Source organism: Lepidothrix coronata, unplaced genomic scaffold, assembly GCF_001604755.1.
Source record: "Lepidothrix coronata isolate B3197 unplaced genomic scaffold, Lepidothrix_coronata-1.0 Scaffold110, whole genome shotgun sequence".
Taxonomy (NCBI): domain Eukaryota; kingdom Metazoa; phylum Chordata; class Aves; order Passeriformes; family Pipridae; genus Lepidothrix; species Lepidothrix coronata.
The window spans coordinates 1,253,762-1,271,797 of record NW_016690290.1 but is presented as its reverse complement, the minus strand read 5'-3'; the positions used below and the strand labels follow the sequence as shown (position 1 = coordinate 1,271,797).

The 18,036-nt window shown below is 43.1% G+C and overlaps 1 protein-coding gene across 1 annotated transcript in view; it reads right to left on the bottom strand.

The window, feature by feature from the left end:
• Positions 1-1,775: 1,775 nt before the first annotated feature.
• LOC108501974 (nuclear pore complex protein Nup93) overlaps positions 1,776-18,036 on the bottom strand; it is a 28,078-nt gene continuing 11,817 nt past the window's right edge. Inside the window, exons 5-18 of the mRNA XM_017824361.1 lie at positions 17,305-17,437; positions 16,164-16,321; positions 14,601-14,766; positions 13,688-13,781; positions 12,500-12,691; positions 12,141-12,267; positions 11,956-12,028; positions 11,584-11,628; positions 10,721-10,837; positions 9,961-10,079; positions 7,859-7,976; positions 7,405-7,488; positions 6,502-6,630; positions 1,776-2,014 (exon numbers count right to left, since the gene is read on the bottom strand). Of these exons, the coding sequence (XP_017679850.1) occupies positions 1,904-2,014; positions 6,502-6,630; positions 7,405-7,488; positions 7,859-7,976; positions 9,961-10,079; positions 10,721-10,837; positions 11,584-11,628; positions 11,956-12,028; positions 12,141-12,267; positions 12,500-12,691; positions 13,688-13,781; positions 14,601-14,766; positions 16,164-16,321; positions 17,305-17,437 (1,666 nt within the window). The 3' untranslated portion in view covers positions 1,776-1,903. The remainder of the gene's footprint in view (positions 2,015-6,501; positions 6,631-7,404; positions 7,489-7,858; positions 7,977-9,960; positions 10,080-10,720; positions 10,838-11,583; positions 11,629-11,955; positions 12,029-12,140; positions 12,268-12,499; positions 12,692-13,687; positions 13,782-14,600; positions 14,767-16,163; positions 16,322-17,304; positions 17,438-18,036) is intronic.

Below are 18,036 nucleotides of genomic sequence, written 5' to 3'. Positions count from 1 at the left end.
AAAACCACTCTGCTCAGCAGGGGATGGGCAAGAGACAGGAGAACAAGGTCCTGCAAATGGTAATGTTAAGAGCTGAGCCCCAAAGGACCTCTGTCCCCACAGGAACAGCAGAGCAGGGACAGGGAATTCCAGTAGGGAAGGTGGCCTTCACCCTTCCCGACTCCAGCAGATGCTGTCCCTCTCCTGCTCAGGTCAGTGGTTGCCTGAGGACAGGAACAGACTTGCCAGACTCTCTGCACATGAGCTGGTTTGGTGCTGGGAGTGACCCAGGGACAGAGGCTGAACACCAGCCAGGAAAACACAGGAGCAGAGTCATCCTGCAGGACCGTGTGTGTGGCAGCCCTGACCCCACCAGGAATGCCCACAAGCATCAGGGATGGTGCCTGTTCTCTCAGGGACTGGATCAATTGTCAATTGAGACATGCCAAGAAGCATTCCCACACAAATATCCCAGAAATGTTAACAGCTAATACAGCTTTCCACACTCACCTGTTGACAGGGTGTCAGGCAGTTCCACCTCCCAGCCCCAAATGACTCCTTGGTAACTCACCAACTCCCCTGGACTCGCAGGGGTTGTCCAGGTCTCTCTCAGCCTCAGGTTGGAACAATCCTGACCATGCTGCAGCACTCTGTGTCAGACACAATCCCTACCTCTATCTGCTGGGGGTCCCAGCAGCTGGGTTGCTAATGCTGAGAGACGTGGGCTGCTTCCTGTCCAAAAGGTGGACAAAATTTATGCTACAACATTTCTGGTGGAAAAAGTAATTAGGAAATTGTCATCAGGTCAGTCAACTTAGACATTGCAAAATGAGGATGAATTCTCTCCCGTGACAGCTGTTAACACACAAAGGCTGAAAGCAGCCCCTGCATTTTGCTGCCTGTTCTGCATCCCAAACTGCACATGTTCTATATCCCCTAACACAGGAGGGTGAGACAGCAGCAAGGGAGCAGCACATGCACAGGGAGCAGCAAGAGTAACCACCAACATTCCTCACATTTCATTCCAAAGACAGGCAGCTATATTAAAAAAGAAAAGCTTCTACTATAACATGCTCCCTGGGCTTTCACACTTATTTAATTGTAGCTTAAAACATTTAAAGGTAACCATTTTTAAAGCTCCATGCTTCAGTGGGACTCTGGTTTCCCACTAAACCAACAGTAATGTCACCCCCACACTTGGACCTCTCTTCTCCAGGTGAACTCTCCAGGGGACCACTTGGAATGCACCTGACTGAAAACTCATGTGCTGCTCCCAAAAACCTCTCCTACCAAAATATACCTGTTTGCAACCCAGGTGCTCCTGCCAAGCTTCAGCAGAGCTCCAGGATGTGCAGAGCTGAGACATCTGGGACATGGACCCGGGAGTTCACCCTTGCTGAGGACGAGGGAGCCCCTGCAGAGCTCCCCTGCACTGCAGCAACACATGCAGCACACAGGACAGGGTGATGGACTGATGGCAGCTCACGGGGTGGGTGGTGCACCAGCGACACATTTTCAACACTTAACATGCATTCAAAACCCCAAAAAACCCCTAAAGGTTCCCAGCTGTATGTTTATTAACCATTAAATCAAAGTTTTCTTCTCCACTTCCTCTTCTGTTATAAAAGTGCCTGTTCATTCACCCCACTGCTGCAGAGCTATGACTTCTCCCTCTGCACAGCCCATTAACTAATTAAGAATAAATTTCTAAACGCAAAACCAATTGAAAATAAAATTAACAAAAAAAACCATAAAACCACAAGAATCGGTGAAAATGAAAATGTCAAAAACAAATATCAAAACCAAAGAAATTTATTTCCATCAACAAAAATACAGAATACAAAATGACACTGGTCCCCAGGGGCCCTCTGAACGTACTAAGGACAGGCACAGGCTGCTGCAGCCCCGAGCCAGAGCTGCTCTGCTAATTCATAAGGATCTCCATCTGCACCAGTCTGGCGTTTGTGTCTCCTGAGGTCCTGTAGGGGATCATCCCAGCAAACATGATCAGGGCACGGGCCTGGGACTGAAGTTGCTAAAAGACAGAAAAACAAAGTGCAGTTGCTTTAGCATCAGAAAACCCACAGGAGTTAAACATTTGCCTCTTGAAACAAGCAAACGTAATCTTTGTTTCTCAGAGCTGCTCTCTGGACAACGAGCCTCTGCATTTGGAAGGAAATCCAATTATTTCCTTTTCCGACCATTAAAAGCATGTTGAGTTGCCCTTTTGTTTAAAAAATAATCCCATTTATTTGAAATTACCTAAGAAAAAACATTTTCAGCAATGTGGGGTGTTGTTGCACTGCAGCAATCTTGTAATTTCTGCATGAAGTGGGCTTTCCCAGGGCAACAGGGCTCTTTCCCACCTCGCAAAATACAGAGTTGATCCTGCTGAAATGCAGCATTAATGCTGTCAAAGCAGAAGTACTAGAAATAAACAGGTAGTGCCACACACACTTGGGGATCTCCAGCATCACCTACAACATACCAGTTTCCTCAAAGCAGGGGTACCAAGCACACAGAGCCCTTCCCCTGAAGGAACCAAACCCCTTCTTGCACACCAGGAGGCTGCAAAACAGCTGAGAGAATTCTGGAATAATTTGTTTCATTTGTTAAAACCCTGAGTAAACTAGAAGGAAAATCATGGCAATGCCTGGTAGAAGTCAGGAGAAGACAGAAAGCCCAAATTTTTATGGAAAACTATTTAGACTGCTTTGATTACTAACAGGGTTTTCTTCTTAAATATTAAGCATCTCAAAATTACTGTACTATAAGATCCACTGTTCAAACCCTCCTTTCCCCTACTGACTGCAGAGAAACCTGAAGGTGCTCAGGTTGCTGTGGGCACATGGATGGTAATTTTGACAGCAGGAACTCACACCATCCCCAATGCCCCTCTGGCCAATTCCATCCCTTTTTCAGAACCAGTCTGTTATTCACTGGCCACAGAGAAGCTTTGGAGGCTGATACTGGACAAGCTGTGAGGGTTTTCCCAAGACTGACCCAATTGCTAAAATGTCCTGGGACAGTTTCTCTCCCTGCACTGGCTACTTAACGAGGTGGCCTGGAAATGACTTCCAGTTCCAGTCACAGTTGTATTTCCCCCAGTCTGCTTCCAAATGTGGGGTTGTATCACTATGTCTGAGTTGCTGCTTTTCAGAGGAGGTCAAAAGAGGTGGGAGATGAAAAAAAAAAAAGCCTGTCAAGGTGTCTGACTCTTTGGAATTAAAGTATTAAGAAACAAAGACTCTCACCGTGACTAAGAAGGGTGAGGAGCAGTGCAGGTTACTGTTCCCTTTACCTTTACAGTAGCAATGACAGCTGGCCTGTTTTTAAAAATCAAAACAATACTTTGGGAAGAATGAACAGAGGTTTGCAGAGGTTAAGAGCGGCCTGGAGGTCTAGATGTTCTATTGGCTGTAATTACTTAACGAATGTTAGAGTTACTTGCAATTTTAAATAAGAGCACAGATAATAAAAAAATAGAATTCCATTCCATTCCTGACCTAATTTTGCCACCAAGATAATGCCCTGGGGCTGCTCCAGAGAGTTCAGCACCCTGGCTCAGGGTGGGGAGCTTATGCCATTGCTGTCATGCACTCACAGCATCTGGGTCAGGGCCATCACCACAGCCACAGCTCCCAGCACTGCAGGCTGGGCTCACTGCAATCTCTGCCTAAAATCTGACAAAATGGATCAGCCCAAGTGGGACAACACTTTGCTCCCTCGTTCCCAAAACTAATTAATGTATAAACTTAAAAAAAAAGATTATTTAAAACACAGCTTGGGTGATTTCATCCCAAAATCAACAAAATGCATAAATGCCAGCTCTGACTTCAAACGTGATCCTTTCACTTGAAGTCCATTCCACCTCTGAACGGTGACAGGAGATGTTTAACAGAGAGCATTACTGAGTTCAGGGGGCTCCAGTACTCCAGTACTCCTTCTACCCATTCTGCCCTTGCTGCCAGGTCCACACTGCTCCTGCCAAAGTCCCCACTCACTGCAGCAGGATGAGCAGAGCAGTGCTTGGCACCAGAGGGCAAATTCAAGAGCTGTGTGCTCCTATTCTGGGGAGCTCCATTCCCTAATATGTGGAATAAGCCTCAGAGTTACAAATGGGTACCATCTCGTGTTTTCTTCTGATGAACAGAAGATGGATCTAGAGAAAAGCCAGGAATTTCAAAGACCTATTCAAGGAAAGGTAATTTTTCCCTTGTGTTGTGTACTGGGCAATGTGAGATTGTTCAAGTTTCTGAAAGAGCCCAATTTCCCCTAAAATTTGCTTTCCCAGAGGAAATGGAAAAGCTGCCCTTCCTCCAGGGAAGTTCAGAAGACAAATTCTTGTCAAGCACAGCATGCTGAAGCTCGTGTCTGTGATCTCTGTTCAGGTGAACAAGATTTTGCTGAAGAAACACCTCCCTCCTCATGTTTGGAATGCCCTCATTTCTTTCCACCACTAAAATCGCCTGAACTGCTTCCCAGACATGGGAACTGAAGCAATCCAGATTCCCTGCTCCTGCAGTCCTGGAGGAAATTCTTCAGGGTAAAAGAAAAGGGGAACATGAGCTAAAGCTGTTCTTACCCTGCCTTCCACGTGCCCATGCCTGGTATTTTTCTGCACATGCAAATCTTTAGGCAGACGGGAGCTACAGGGTGAGAGGTTTTTTTCTCCTGCTAATCCTACATTAGCAGATTATGCTCCCCTGTGACACTGCAGTCACACAGCTGTTCTCTTATCCCCTTCCTGACAGCAGAGGCAGTGGGCACTTGTCCCCTCTGATGGCTGAGCACAGCTTGTACTGCACACAGAGAGCTGGGACTCAGAACTCCCCTGTCCCCACCATCACTCACACCCTGCTGCCAGGGGATCCCACCACAAGGCCAGAAGGTTGATTAACAAAACCTGAAGCCTGAAAAAAAGAAAACTTCCAAGGGTTTTTAGCAAGGTACATCATCAGCTGATCTCCACAGATGAGTGCAGAGCATGCTTGTGAAGCAGTGCTCACCCGCTGTTGATACAACACGATGTCAAAGTGGCTCCTTCCACACAAACCTCTGCCAGCAGAGCTGCTAAACCCATCCCCAGTCGGCCAACAATGCTCATACTGAGGTGACACCTGACAGCACTGCACCCCTACAGAGATGGTAAATGCTTCTGCATGAGGCACAAGACTGAAATCAAACCCAAAACAAACAGCTCACTTGGAAAGCAAGGAACTGGTTGCTCAGTGCCAACCTTGTGAAGACACAGAGCAGGTAACACATTGCCTTAGCCTGGGACTTCACATGTGTAGAGTTTAAGGTGGGAGAAGCCCAAGCAGCAGGCATCCCTCTGCAGTGCTGCCAATCTGCAGTACAAGCACTGCTGTAAGGCAGGATCCTGTAGCTCTCACACACAGGCTGCACCCCAAAACCAAAGATATATCATTACTCACACCTTTCATTTTCTTATGTAATTTAAAAATGCTACTAAGGCCTTAGCAATATTGCAATTTACAGATCAAAGGCACTTTTGCAGCTGACTAAAGCCTGGAATAAAGCTGGCTGTGCCCCAAGTTGGTTTTCACTCTCAAAAGTAGTTGATACTTATTTTCTAATCTGTTAAGACAGGATGAATGGTTTGGCCTTGGTTTCCAAGTGCCTGCAGCAGCTTTAGCTTAGTAAGAGTTACAAGACCAAACCCAATAACAGTTGAGAACCTCTCTGTTCAACCCTGCATGTTGACAGGCGAGTGCCCACAAATCTGGCTGTGCCCTTTGAATGATGCCTGTTCTGCACCTTGCAGAGGTGGAGGCTCCTGTCAGTGGGCTGGAGAAACGCTTCTGCACCAGCTGGAGCTCTGAAGTCAAACCCACTGTTGCCATCCATTTCCCCAGACAAGCACTGCTGCCCACTCTGCTGCAGAGGCAGCAGCACAACGCTGGCAAACTGCTGCCATTCACCATGGAGATCTTGGTGCATCCCCCAAGGACATTTGGAAAACATCAGTCCATGTCACTACAGAAGCAGGCCAAGGAGAGGAGTCAAGGAAGGCCCTTCCACCAGAAATGGGCACCTACTCAAATGAAGGGAGTGGAAATCAGGTGCTTGAAAGCAACAGCTCAGTTGTCACAGCAGCAACACCAACCAACCCAGAGACACTGCACTGTCCTCATCTGTTTTACTATTTAAGATCCCACCAAGAAGCAATTTGCTTTTTCTTGCTAGTGAAAATATAGGGGTAATATCTCCATTAGCTCAGTGCCATTTAGAGCAGTATCATAGACTCCAAATGGTTTGGCCTGAAAGGGACCTTACAGGTCATCCAGTTCCATCCTCTCCCTACACAAAGCCAAAGGTATCAGAGACCAGCCTTGAGATAAAGTAACTGAGCAAGCTCAGTAGTCTGAGACTCTAAGTAACTGAGCAAGTCAAAAGCAAAGACCATTAGAGATTCACAGTTATGCAAAGCCCAGTCTCTTAAAAGCAGGGGAACAGGATGTAGGAAAACTCCTCAGACAGTGAGGATTACATTCTTACCGAATCTCTGTCCTCCATTACCCTCTGAGGTCTGGCAGGAGTGGTTGGGCTTGTGCCTTTCATCCTCTTATACTTGGTGAATAAAATATTCATGGTTGCAAGCAGGACCTCAGATAAGTTGTGCTTGATCTACACAAAGAAGGGGGAAAAAAAAGACACATTGCAGTGAAGAGCATGTTGACAGAACCATTACCCTTGCTATGCAGAATCAGAAAGTCAAACAATGACAACTATGGCTGATATTTACTCCTGTAACAGTCATACCTGTAATGGTTACCCTGCTGTGATTGCACCATCCAGCACAAACACTGCCCAGAGCTTTCAGACAGACATGCATAATGGCTGCACCTTCATGTTTGACAGCAGCAGGTCAGACAAAACCCAAAGTGCCCGAATACAAAGAACTCTAAAGCACCCAAATGCACAAAAACACTGCCTAAAAGAGAAGTGTCATCCTCCACTTTAAACAGTTCAAGAGCAGCAACAGCCTTCCACTGTGCTTCATCTGCTAATATGCAAATCCAGAGTTCCTCTGATTTAGAGGGAACTAAACAAACACCCTGCAAATGCTTGGTGACCATTACCAGTGTGGGAGAACTAAGTCACCAGCAAGTTAAAAGTTTCCAATATTTTGAATTCTTGGATCAAACTCAGTAAGTTCAGGGAGACTCAGGCAGATGCCTTCTTCAAAATGGAGAGAGGATTTCTGGGCAGGGAATTCTAGCACTTGAAAGAGCAGCACAGAAGAGAAAAAGCTGTAAGCCAAGAATCTACTTGTACGAATTCAGAATAATCTCATCCTATTTCCCCGCTGAAGAATAAGGATGATGAGATGACAAGGCTTTAGGATCCTTTTAACAAAGCAGAAGGCTTTTGAAAGCTAAAGCCCAAGACAGAACTTACTTCATCGCTGAAATTCCGGAAGGCAGCAACTCTCTCCTTGACGCAATCTTGGCTAAGAGGTACGAGCTTCAGGCGTTCAATAATCTTCAAAAAGAAAAGCAGGAACCAGGGTAGATAATCAGTGTTCTATGTACCATATACTAATAAAGTGTGGTTTTGAAGCGTTAATGAAATCGTCCTGGTTTCATTCAAGAGAAATAATTTCATTGTTAGTTATTGGTTTATCTCCTTTGTTGAGCAGCAAGAATATTTTGTTCAATGCCTATAAAACAGCCCCAGAAAGATCTTCCTGTTTATCAAGCAACAGGGAAGAAACACCTTTTTAAATTCCTATGGCGTTGCAACCCCTTCTAACTCATTAAATATAATTTTTTTAAGTGATGTTATTTGAGACATTCTGGGCTTTCAAGGGCATTAGGAAGGCTACACTTCAAACAGAACTCTTGCAACTTACATCAAAGGCCCTGTCAACGTGACCAGCGTGATATTCATCAAAAAATGTGATTAAGTCTAGCAGAAGGTAGAACGTGGAGTCGATGGATTTCTTTGCACTTATCCCCTGCGCTTTGTACCTGAAAGAAATTGTTTTACAGTTTTATTGTGCAAAATGGCAACTGTTTATAACTGTGCTCTTGCAATTCTTGGAAGCGGAGACATCAAGCACAAGGACAGAAGGCACTGAACAAAGGACAGCTTTCATTTTCCTTAACCAGGAGGCAGAATTTTCACAGGTTGTGGCTTTTTAAAAATACTTTTAATCCCTTCCCCTTTTGCATCAAATCCAACATTTGTTTCCTTTTACATGTTTACACGTCCCACATTCACGGGGAAACAGTGCCAGGCAGCAGAGACCTGCAAGGCAAGCTCTGTACAAGCATATTTAACATGCTGTTTTACAGCAGACAATCCTCCAGCACAACTCCCTGCTTCAGGCAGGAAGTTAAGACCTAAAGATGGATTAAATGCTCCTGCACGCTGTCTCCAGCTCCCCTGGCTAGGGGATGAGCTGGAGGGCTGCCTGCTCTCACTGCTGCCTGCACCAGGTCACAGAGGAGCTCCTTAAGGTTTAACAGTGGTGCTGCAGAGGAGGAAGCCAAATAACCTCTTGGCCTTTCCTGCTGGGTGTCTCCCCTGTTCCAAAAGCATCCTAAGAAGGCACAGGAGGAATGTTGCACCACTGCAGCCCTGTCTGCAGAAGGGTCCATGAGGAAAAGCCCTCTCTTACATTTAACTGGCAAGAAGATGCTCTAATCAGAACTGTTCTGGCTTTAAGTCACTGAGGTTTGCAGCTGTGGGTGGCATTACTGCACAGTAATATTTAGTGCTTTCAAACAGATCAAAGCAAGTAGCAAACCAAAGCCCATTACAGCCTTTGCTGAAGCTTTAACTCAAGCCATAGGTTTAATTCCCTTTAATGTCTGCCACCAAATCAGTCTCTCACTAAGTCAATAGAGCACCAATTTTCACTCAGTCTCAGTCTGGCTAAATGAGGGAAAGGTTGTCTAGAAGGAGTAACTGGCAAATGGCACTTGTCAAAACAAGAAAGGGAAAGGTCTCTGATGGAAATCAATGCATGTCTGTATTTGTCTTCCAATTTCAAATGCCAGCAAGTGGGGTTGGCTTATTTTTATTCTCTCTGCAGCTGAAGGGTTGAGGAAAACCAGTGAGACATTTCTCACAGGTACCCACATTTTGCTCTAGTAAAATACAGGAATTTTCCATGGCAGCCACTGTGACAAGACACACCAAAAGAGGACGATTTAAAAAAAAAAAATCACAGTGTTATTTTGCAATTACAGCCTTTCAGAATCAGGCTATTCCTAACTTCCAGCTGCTAATGAATCTTGAGCACTGATGTCTCTCAAACATGTATCCTAATTAGCATAGTGTATCCTAATTAGCATATGTCTATGTCCCCTAATATAGACATTGCAGGGGATATTCCTTTTGGTCATTTCCATTTCTCTCCCTTTTCTGAGCACTTGGATAATCTAACAGGCTGTGGCAATGAGGTCCACTGCTTACATTAGCCATGTACACACCTCAGCTTAAACGTTCCCTTTTTAGCTTTAATTAAAGCAGCAGTGAAATAAGGTTTTCAGACAGCTGCTGAACTCGCTGCACTGTTGTTACAACTCAGAATTACTGCTTTTGTAGCTCTCTCTTAATACTATTTCAAGCAAGTGAATTGTGTGCAATGACTCTGCAACTGCAATGATATTTTGCTTTAAAAATAATATAAAACAAAGAGTTCATTATATTTATTGGTCCTTAACAGACCCTGTCTCCAGCTGGCAATCCTGACTCACCTACAGATAAAGCTTCTTGCCAAATTTACCTGACCTGCCCCAGAAAGTTTCTTTTCTGGTTTCAGTACTGCAAGCCATCCCGAGCAGGACAGGGTCAATTCTGACCTCTTCTCTGTCTTTCTAAGTACATTGCTGTGGATGCCACAGCCCAGCCTGCAGAAACAACACCAGAACTAACCCCCCCACACACTGACAGCCCTGGGCCAGGTGCAGGTGAGTCACCCAGTCCTGCCTCACCCAGTCTCACCTCTCAGCAATGGAATGGGCCATGTTCTTCAGCCGCTCCTTGTTCGACTGGGGAGTGCTGATCTGGGGAACAACTGGGCTGAGGAGCTTGTTCATCAGCTCTAAAACTTTGTCAGGGTTCTGTAGGTATTGAAGTGACACACAAATAAAAGGAGCACGATGGGACTTGGTGTTTTAATCTCATTGAAAAAGCAGAAGAGTCTCATGCAGTAGGTGCTCAGTGCAAGCTCAGGGACACTTCCCTCCCACAGAGTCAAGACCATATAAGCTACAAGCAACATAATGCTGCTGGCTCATGTGAAAAAGTATTTTCCCCTAGTTTTTCTCTAAAATAGTGTCTATGGTTGAATCCACTTTTATTTCAAATGTATTTCAAAAGGAAACACGAGTACTCACTATAAAGCTTAACTATTTTAGACTTCAGTTCAACATCCATGAAATTGGAAGAGTATACTCCAGGTAAATAACTTCGCTAGACAGAATAAAATCATGCAGGAGGCAATCACTTCAAAAGATTACATTGATCAAGAACCAGAATGTCCTGAATCAGAATCCCTGGAGTGCAATCCATCTGGGTTTGCTCACTAAACCCCCTCTCTATGCAGCCAATGGCTCTGCTCTAACAGCAGCAGAAATAAGCTGCTTGAATAAGGGCAATTCAATCTCTGAGATGAAATTTAACCTCCTAATCACAGAGAATGTTTGGAAAGAAAAACGGTGAAGCAGGTACACAGTTAAGGCAGCACACAGGAGATATTTACCTTTGCAAGGTCATAGAGTTTCGCAGCTTCTTCAAACAATCCTTTATTTTCTGCTGCAGAAGCCACTTTGTTAATAACGGATTTTGTGTCACTTGTAAACTTGTCTATCACTCCAGGCTAAAGAAGTGAGACAGAAATAAAAGGAGAGAAAAGAGAAATCAGGATGTTTAAATACTTCTGAATATTCTGTCAAGGCAATGAATATTTTATGTGTTGGCTTATGATTAGAATGGCCTGTACATTTCCATGGGAAAGTGCAAAAGTGAGACATTAAAATTAGAATGAGCTCTTGCAAGAGATACTTTCTCCAAAACAGAGTCAGCACTGAGACATCCTTGGTTTTTATTTCACTCAAAATGACCCAGATAAAATAATTCAGAGTTTGAGCTGTTAATTGCTGATGACACATTCCAGGGGAGAAGAAAACACAAAAGATCTCAGCATATAACATGCCAGGGGCTCCAGGGAGGCTGTTTGTTTATACTGCCATGACAGGCTGCAAGTGAAACCTTACACAGTTAAAAGCAAGGGCAATAAGAATTTTAAAACAAATAATAAACCTGTAGAATAAAAGAGAGGGAAGAGTCAAGAATATCTGGAAATGATTTTACTGTAGTTGAGCATGCAAAACTAAGACGATCATCTAAAACAATTTATTTTAAACTTAAGATTGCTGGTTTCACACCAAAGTGTAAAATATTTGTAAAGATTATCAAGTTACCTCACTGCTTTTGAACTGACAAAACAAAGACATCTAAAAGAAAATCCTGTCAGAAATAACTGTCCCCCATTTGTGACTGCTTTGGAAATCACACATGCTTTGTGCTTTTTATGTAAAATATAAACATAAATTGTTAACTCACCTTCCTACTACCATCTTTTTCCAGCTTTCCAAGAATCATATCAAACTATATCCACACAGATGTAAAGAAAAAAGGAAACAAAAACAGAGAGATGAATTGCATGTATTTCACAACATATTTGCTAAATACAAAGAGGAAGTCATGGATGAACAAAAAACAGTGACCATTGTCAAAAGCATTTGTAACTAAATAACAGGCAAAAAGACACGATCAACTGTGTTAAACGTATGGTCACTGCAAGACCCTCCAACATCTCCATCTGCCTCAGGCAGAAAGGGTAAACAACTCTTAAGGCTGTCCTGTCTAATAAATACTTTAATGAAGAAACGACTTTCAGTTTAACTGAGGAAGGCAAAGCATGGCCACACGTACCTCTCTGCTTTCAATTACTATTTCACTAACGCAACGCAGGAACATGTTCTCTCCTTGGCTGTCCTTCTCATTTCTACAAAAGAAAGAGAAGGAGGAAGGCACTGCTGTTTCTGAGAACTTTCCAGATAAGAAAAATGAAGTAGTAATAACTAGGAGAAAATCTAGAGACATATATTAGCTCCTACCTGAGAAAGTAAAAATACTGCAGAGCTTCCCTCGGGTCTGTTGATTCAAACTTACGGGTGTAAAGCATCAAAAGCCGCGCAAAATTGAGCCGTCTGACACCAGGAGGGTCCCCAACTTCATGGCTTACTGCAAGGTCAGAAACAACACTGTCACAGAATGGAATGCCAGGAAAACTGATCTTCATCTGAAATCGGTCAGAACCACGATCCAGAGCTCGAAAGGAACTAAACCAATTAACTCTGATGAGATTGTTCCGATAAACGCTCCTTGACTGATCAATCACACAGACCTGCAGTGTCTACAGGGTACTCTGGGGGCTCACAAAACATTCCTTTATTGGGAAGTAAAGAGGACTTACACAGCTGTGCACTCTGGCCAGAAGATTTGAGGAGCAGTTTTAACTCGAACAGGACCAAAGCAACATGAACAGCGTGACAGCGCAAGCGCTCTGTCCGGAAGAGAAACGCGATTGCAGCTTCAAACTGTGCTGTCAAGAACAACACCTGGAAGTAGAGGAAAGGCGGCTGGTTCACTGCAAAATGTGATTCACCTGGAAAAGAACAAAACACGGAGCGTTTTCACATCGTTTCCATGGTTGTGCCATCAGAGGTGACTGACAGCGGATGCCTCCTGTCACAGTGCATCACGGCTGTTCACCCGGTGCCAACCAAAATAGACACAGTACACAAAACTGAATTCCTAATCAGTGGCTCATCTACAACTGCTCCATTGCAAATTTATCAGGAAAGATCAGTGTCTTTTCAGACAACAAACCATCAACTCTGACAGACCCCAACAGATTCTCTAAAGATCACAACTTTTTGTCTTTGTTTATACTTCTGCTAAGTGGTACAAATAACGTTAAAAACCTGGATTTTCCTACTCAGTGACACCAACAGTAGCTTACTGTATTTCTTTTCCACACAATTTTGTGTGAGTGTTAGTGATACTACAAACTAGAAGGCTGGGGAGAATCAAATTCTGTGTGTTTTGGATAGTCTGAGTGACTTAATTTTGAGTGACTGGAAGATGATTAGAGGAAAAGGTACTCCTTGAGCTGTGGATGGTCTAAGAACTTTCTGAGGTCTAAGGTACTGTGACCTGGATACCCAGAAAATTACCTGAAATATTAATTTAAGGGAAACAATGAACATCAGATGCATACAGAGAAAAGGCTTGGAAAGACATGCCTACATTAGGTAGTGATTGCTTTTCTGTTCTGTATTCCAGAAGCTGGAAGTTCTGCTAAAGACTTTGGCACATTTATGGTGAAAGAAAGCAACCTGCAATTAAGTACGGATTAAGGAGAAACAGCAGCAGCATTGTTCACAGATGAATATTTACTCTCTGGATTGCTGGGAGCACTTCAGACTTATTCATCATGTCTTGCTGAAGTCTGCCATTATTCCAGGGAAGCGGGCTGTCCATGGACACCCTGAAGATGCCTGTCAGTAGTGGAGTCTGGGGTTTGTGTAACAACAATTGGAAAGTGTCCTAAGCAGAAAAGCAGAAGCCCCCAGTAACACATTTCTCTGTGGTTTCTCACCATAGTCTTCCAGCAGCTGCTTCTGGAACTGTGATAACGTCAGTCGGTCCTGTGGGGAGCTCGCACCACCATCATCAAAACACACTTGGTTCAGCTAAAAAACACACCCAAAAAAAGAAGCACAGTTATTTCCCCCTGCACAAGGAATGCATTTAGAAGATATTCATTCCATCTGAAGCCCCTCCTAGGATTTGACCAACTGCCTAGAAACTACTTCTAGTCACAACGTCCACTGCTGGGAAGCAAAGATTCCTAATGCAGCAGCACCAGAAATCCATGCAGATATAACCAGGGGGTTCTGTATCTGTCCATGCCATCAAACTTCAGTGCTGGGACTCTGAATACTCTCTAAGCAATAATTAAAAGCAGCACTCCTTAGCCACAAATACAATATTATTTTAACAAATACACTATTCTACCCCCTCTTTCTGATAAAGGTGCTGACCAGTATCTGTCATGCCCCCATCAAAGCTGTAAGGACTTCAGACTACAGAGACATTGGCAGCATTGTCTTTGGTCAACTGACACCGACATTTCAGACACAATCCATCCAGGAAGGAGAACTCAAAGAATCCTCACTGTAGCAAGCTAACATTACTTGTGAAAACAGCTGACAAAGATCAGTGTCAAATGAAGAACATGGCACTTCCAAAGACAAGTGTACCCAAACTAACACCTGATAGTACAGAGGGCAACAGAGCAGCCCTGGAACTCAGGTTTCCAGGCCATCACTCTCTTCAAGATCAAATCACATACATCACACTGATGCAAAACCCCAAGAAGCAGGTTTTCCCTACCCTAGAAGTGGGTAGCAGAGCAGTGCAGAAATGCAGTACCATTTAGAACTGTTCTTAAAAAAAAAAATAAATAAATCCAAACACCAGCACCACCACAACCCCAGTATCACACTCACTTTTAGCCACAGATAATCTTCTGTTTTATCAGCAATTTCACTCTGGTTGTCTGTAATGTCACAACGGCCAATGATACAATAAACAGCCCTCTTGTAGGGGTCAGTGTTGTTTCTCAGAGCTCGTCTGTAATGAAGGCGCAGTTTGTTTTCTGTGGCAGGAGACAGTCTGAGGAAAAGAAAAGATTGAAGGAAAAGACATGAAACCCATTTTCCCTGCATAAGGCAACCTAGATATAAATAACTGTAAATAGGTGTGTATTCACAGCAAAGGTATAACAACAGTAAGCACTGGCTGGTATTTGTTGCACTTTCTATTTATACCTGTAGGTCAAAACTTTGCACACATGAATTTAAACACATAATTTAAGTTATGGAGGATCGTCTTCAAATATCCATTGCAGGAAAAACAAAGTAACCATATGACAGTGTCTTTAGGGGAACATTAATACTGTGGTAGATGAGCTATTTTTGTCTGACTCTGCTATTTCATAATTTCAGAAAAAGAGAGCTCACAAAGTCTTTGGAACTCTTTGGGTTAATAACTAACAAGTGAGCAGGTCACTGTACCATGAAATCTTTTAGGAGAGATACTTTCATCCTTGTTATTAACTACTGTCATAATGTTCTTTGTCATTCTTTTTCTGGTACCCTCTTGTAGAGAATTTTACAGAATTGAACCAGTGAAGTGTTTTAGACAAAGACATTGCCTGTCAAATCTGTGGGCAGAGCACCTTTCCATAGCTGTAATAAAAACAAAATAAATCAATTATACTGTATCTCATTAAAGTGCTTATAATGAAGACAATGACAATACCTTCCCTAAAGTTTCTGGAACAATCTTGATATAATGAGCACTCCTAGATACTCTACAAAACAGGCTAATTTATAGAAGAATGACATGGCATACACTACTTGGTAAATGGCACTTGGACTTTTTTTTCTTTCAGTTTGTTTTGTTAGCTTGCAACTGTTTGCAACCACACCAGAAGCAGCTTGGCCAGTGGCCTCTGCCCCGTGACGAACAGCAAAAAGTGGAAAAGGAGAATAAGCACAGAAAGAGGTGACTGTGAGTGCCTCTAAAGGCCTGACAAACACCGCCTGCTTTTCCTGCATGGCACTCCTATGAAAACAGGTGTAGTAAAAAGTGTTCCCCAAAGGAAATTCAGCTAAAATAAGCAACAGGGGAAATAAAAAGAGACAGGATTCGTGACAGCAGATTAAATCTGATCTATTGTATGTGGTACCCCACTGTTACACAGGGCATATCCTCCTGTAAAAAGGCAAAGCTGCACCACACTGTATTATTTCTGAAATGTAAATTTTTCCATATTTTTCAAACAACTCTTTCTCTATTGAGATTTTTAGACTTCAAAGCCACAAATTAAAATATGCAGACTTCTTGTATGTAATTTAGGTAGGTGATATAAACAAACACCAGGCAGCCAACACCACCAGAAGAGACCTGAGCTTCTTGCATTCCCACCGAGCCACTGGTTAATTGACCACTCCACAGCAATTCCCACCCCTCACAAAGATCTTTCCTCGTTCCCAGTTCCCAATTACCTTCTGTCTTTACTGTGCATGTACTCCTGGAACCAGGTTTTAAACTCTCCCAGCTGGTGCTGTGCCCGTTTCACCACGTGCATGGCTGCAGTCAGATCCCCACAGCGCATGCAGTAGTAAATCAGTGCCCACACAGGATGCCCCTCCACCTCACCATCCTGAAAAGAAAGCAGGAAATACTTCATTTTTTAAATTATTCTTTGCCTCGTTCATTATTTCTGCCCTTATACCCACACTCTAATTTTGGTAGAAAATTCTGTCTGTGTTACAGAAGCCAGAGGTTATAATGGTTAAGTCCTGTGAAAGCTCTGTACATCTTAGCAGTGAAGAGTGTGACTCTTCTTTGCTTGCCTAGATTTCAGTTCTGAGTGGGGTTCTGACAATCCCAAAACTTGCAAACGATATTCTCCCCACCCGGGAGGTAGATTTGTATTATACTTGATACATTAAAACAAGAACTTTAAAATTTAAAACATCTTTACTGAAACAAAGATACCAAGCTAATCACAGATCTCAGCAGGCAAGAAAAAGACAGCAGACTTAGCTGTGTGCTCTCCAATGTTAGAATTTATCATTTCTTCATTTAACTTTTAAATTTAATTTTTCAACCCAGCCTGCCTATCTGCTAATTTTGTAGATGCACAGCTATGCACTTTCTACTATATGCAGGTAAGCAGAGTTTTATTCAGATTCCTAAATAAAAGGCTTAGGCTACAACTCAGATGAATTCATTACACATTTAGTTATCAAAAACTGGTGTCATCATCTTACAACAAGTATAAAAAAAGAGAAAAAGCAAAAAGGGAGATTAAGTTACTGCTTTTTTGAAACATCATAGTGTATTTTAATACTCCTTGGTTGATCTCTAAGATGACCACCCAAAGAGATCATGATTTCTAGAATTCAGAACTCAAACTACTGAGCACCATGTTTTGTGACCAGCTCTGGGTTCAGAGTGATTTTGGCTACTATCTTCCATTTTCCTAAAGAAAAATTCCAGAGAAGGAATAAGAGCCTGCTACACCAAAAGCAGCTTAAACAACAGAAAAGCCACTGGAGGCTGCACTAGTTTCCCATCTGTACTGGAGCAATCAGATTGTTGTTATCATTTTAGCTCAGTGGCTGAGGGTGAGGGACAAACCTGGAGCCCAGGGACAGATGCTGGGAGTTTGATGTTCAGGAAGCTGCGGACCAGTTGGTAAGTCCCTGGGACTCCACCCAGCTGAGCCTGGTGCAAGTTTCCAAAGACTGTCACAAAGGTGTAATTTTTGTAACTGAAAAACAACACAAGCAAAACCAAACATGAACAGACAGAAATACAGCTGCTACAAAAACATTCAGTGCCTTGCAGATCTGACAGAATTAGCAATTTAAAGCAAATTACCTTGATGTTCCAACATTATCATCACGACAGAATGAGGCAAACATTGCTGTCACTTTAGGAAGATCCCTGTATTCAGCAGTCTCAAGAGACACCATGCTTGGAGGCTGTGGACTGCTCCAGGTTCAACTCTCTATTATGAAGTTCCTCTTATTAGGTTTTCATAGTACTAAGTTAAGCTCAATTGTGCAATTGGCAAAAAGCCTTTCCAGCCTAATGCTTTAACTCTCAGCCCTATCACTAAGGAACAGTTAAACACCATAGATGTGTTTGTCTCTCTTCCCTGCCCCATGAAAAAATACCATCCTTTGGGCTATGGACTTGCCAGAAGGAAATCCCAGAGAAAAAGGGAATTCAGAGAAATACAACTGGTAAAAGCAACGTTAAGAACATCTTTTAAAATAACCCATCAAAGCATTTGATCAAGGCAGATCAATTCAACAAATACTCATGTTTAGAAGTAGGAGTCTCAAAAATCTGTACCCTAATGGA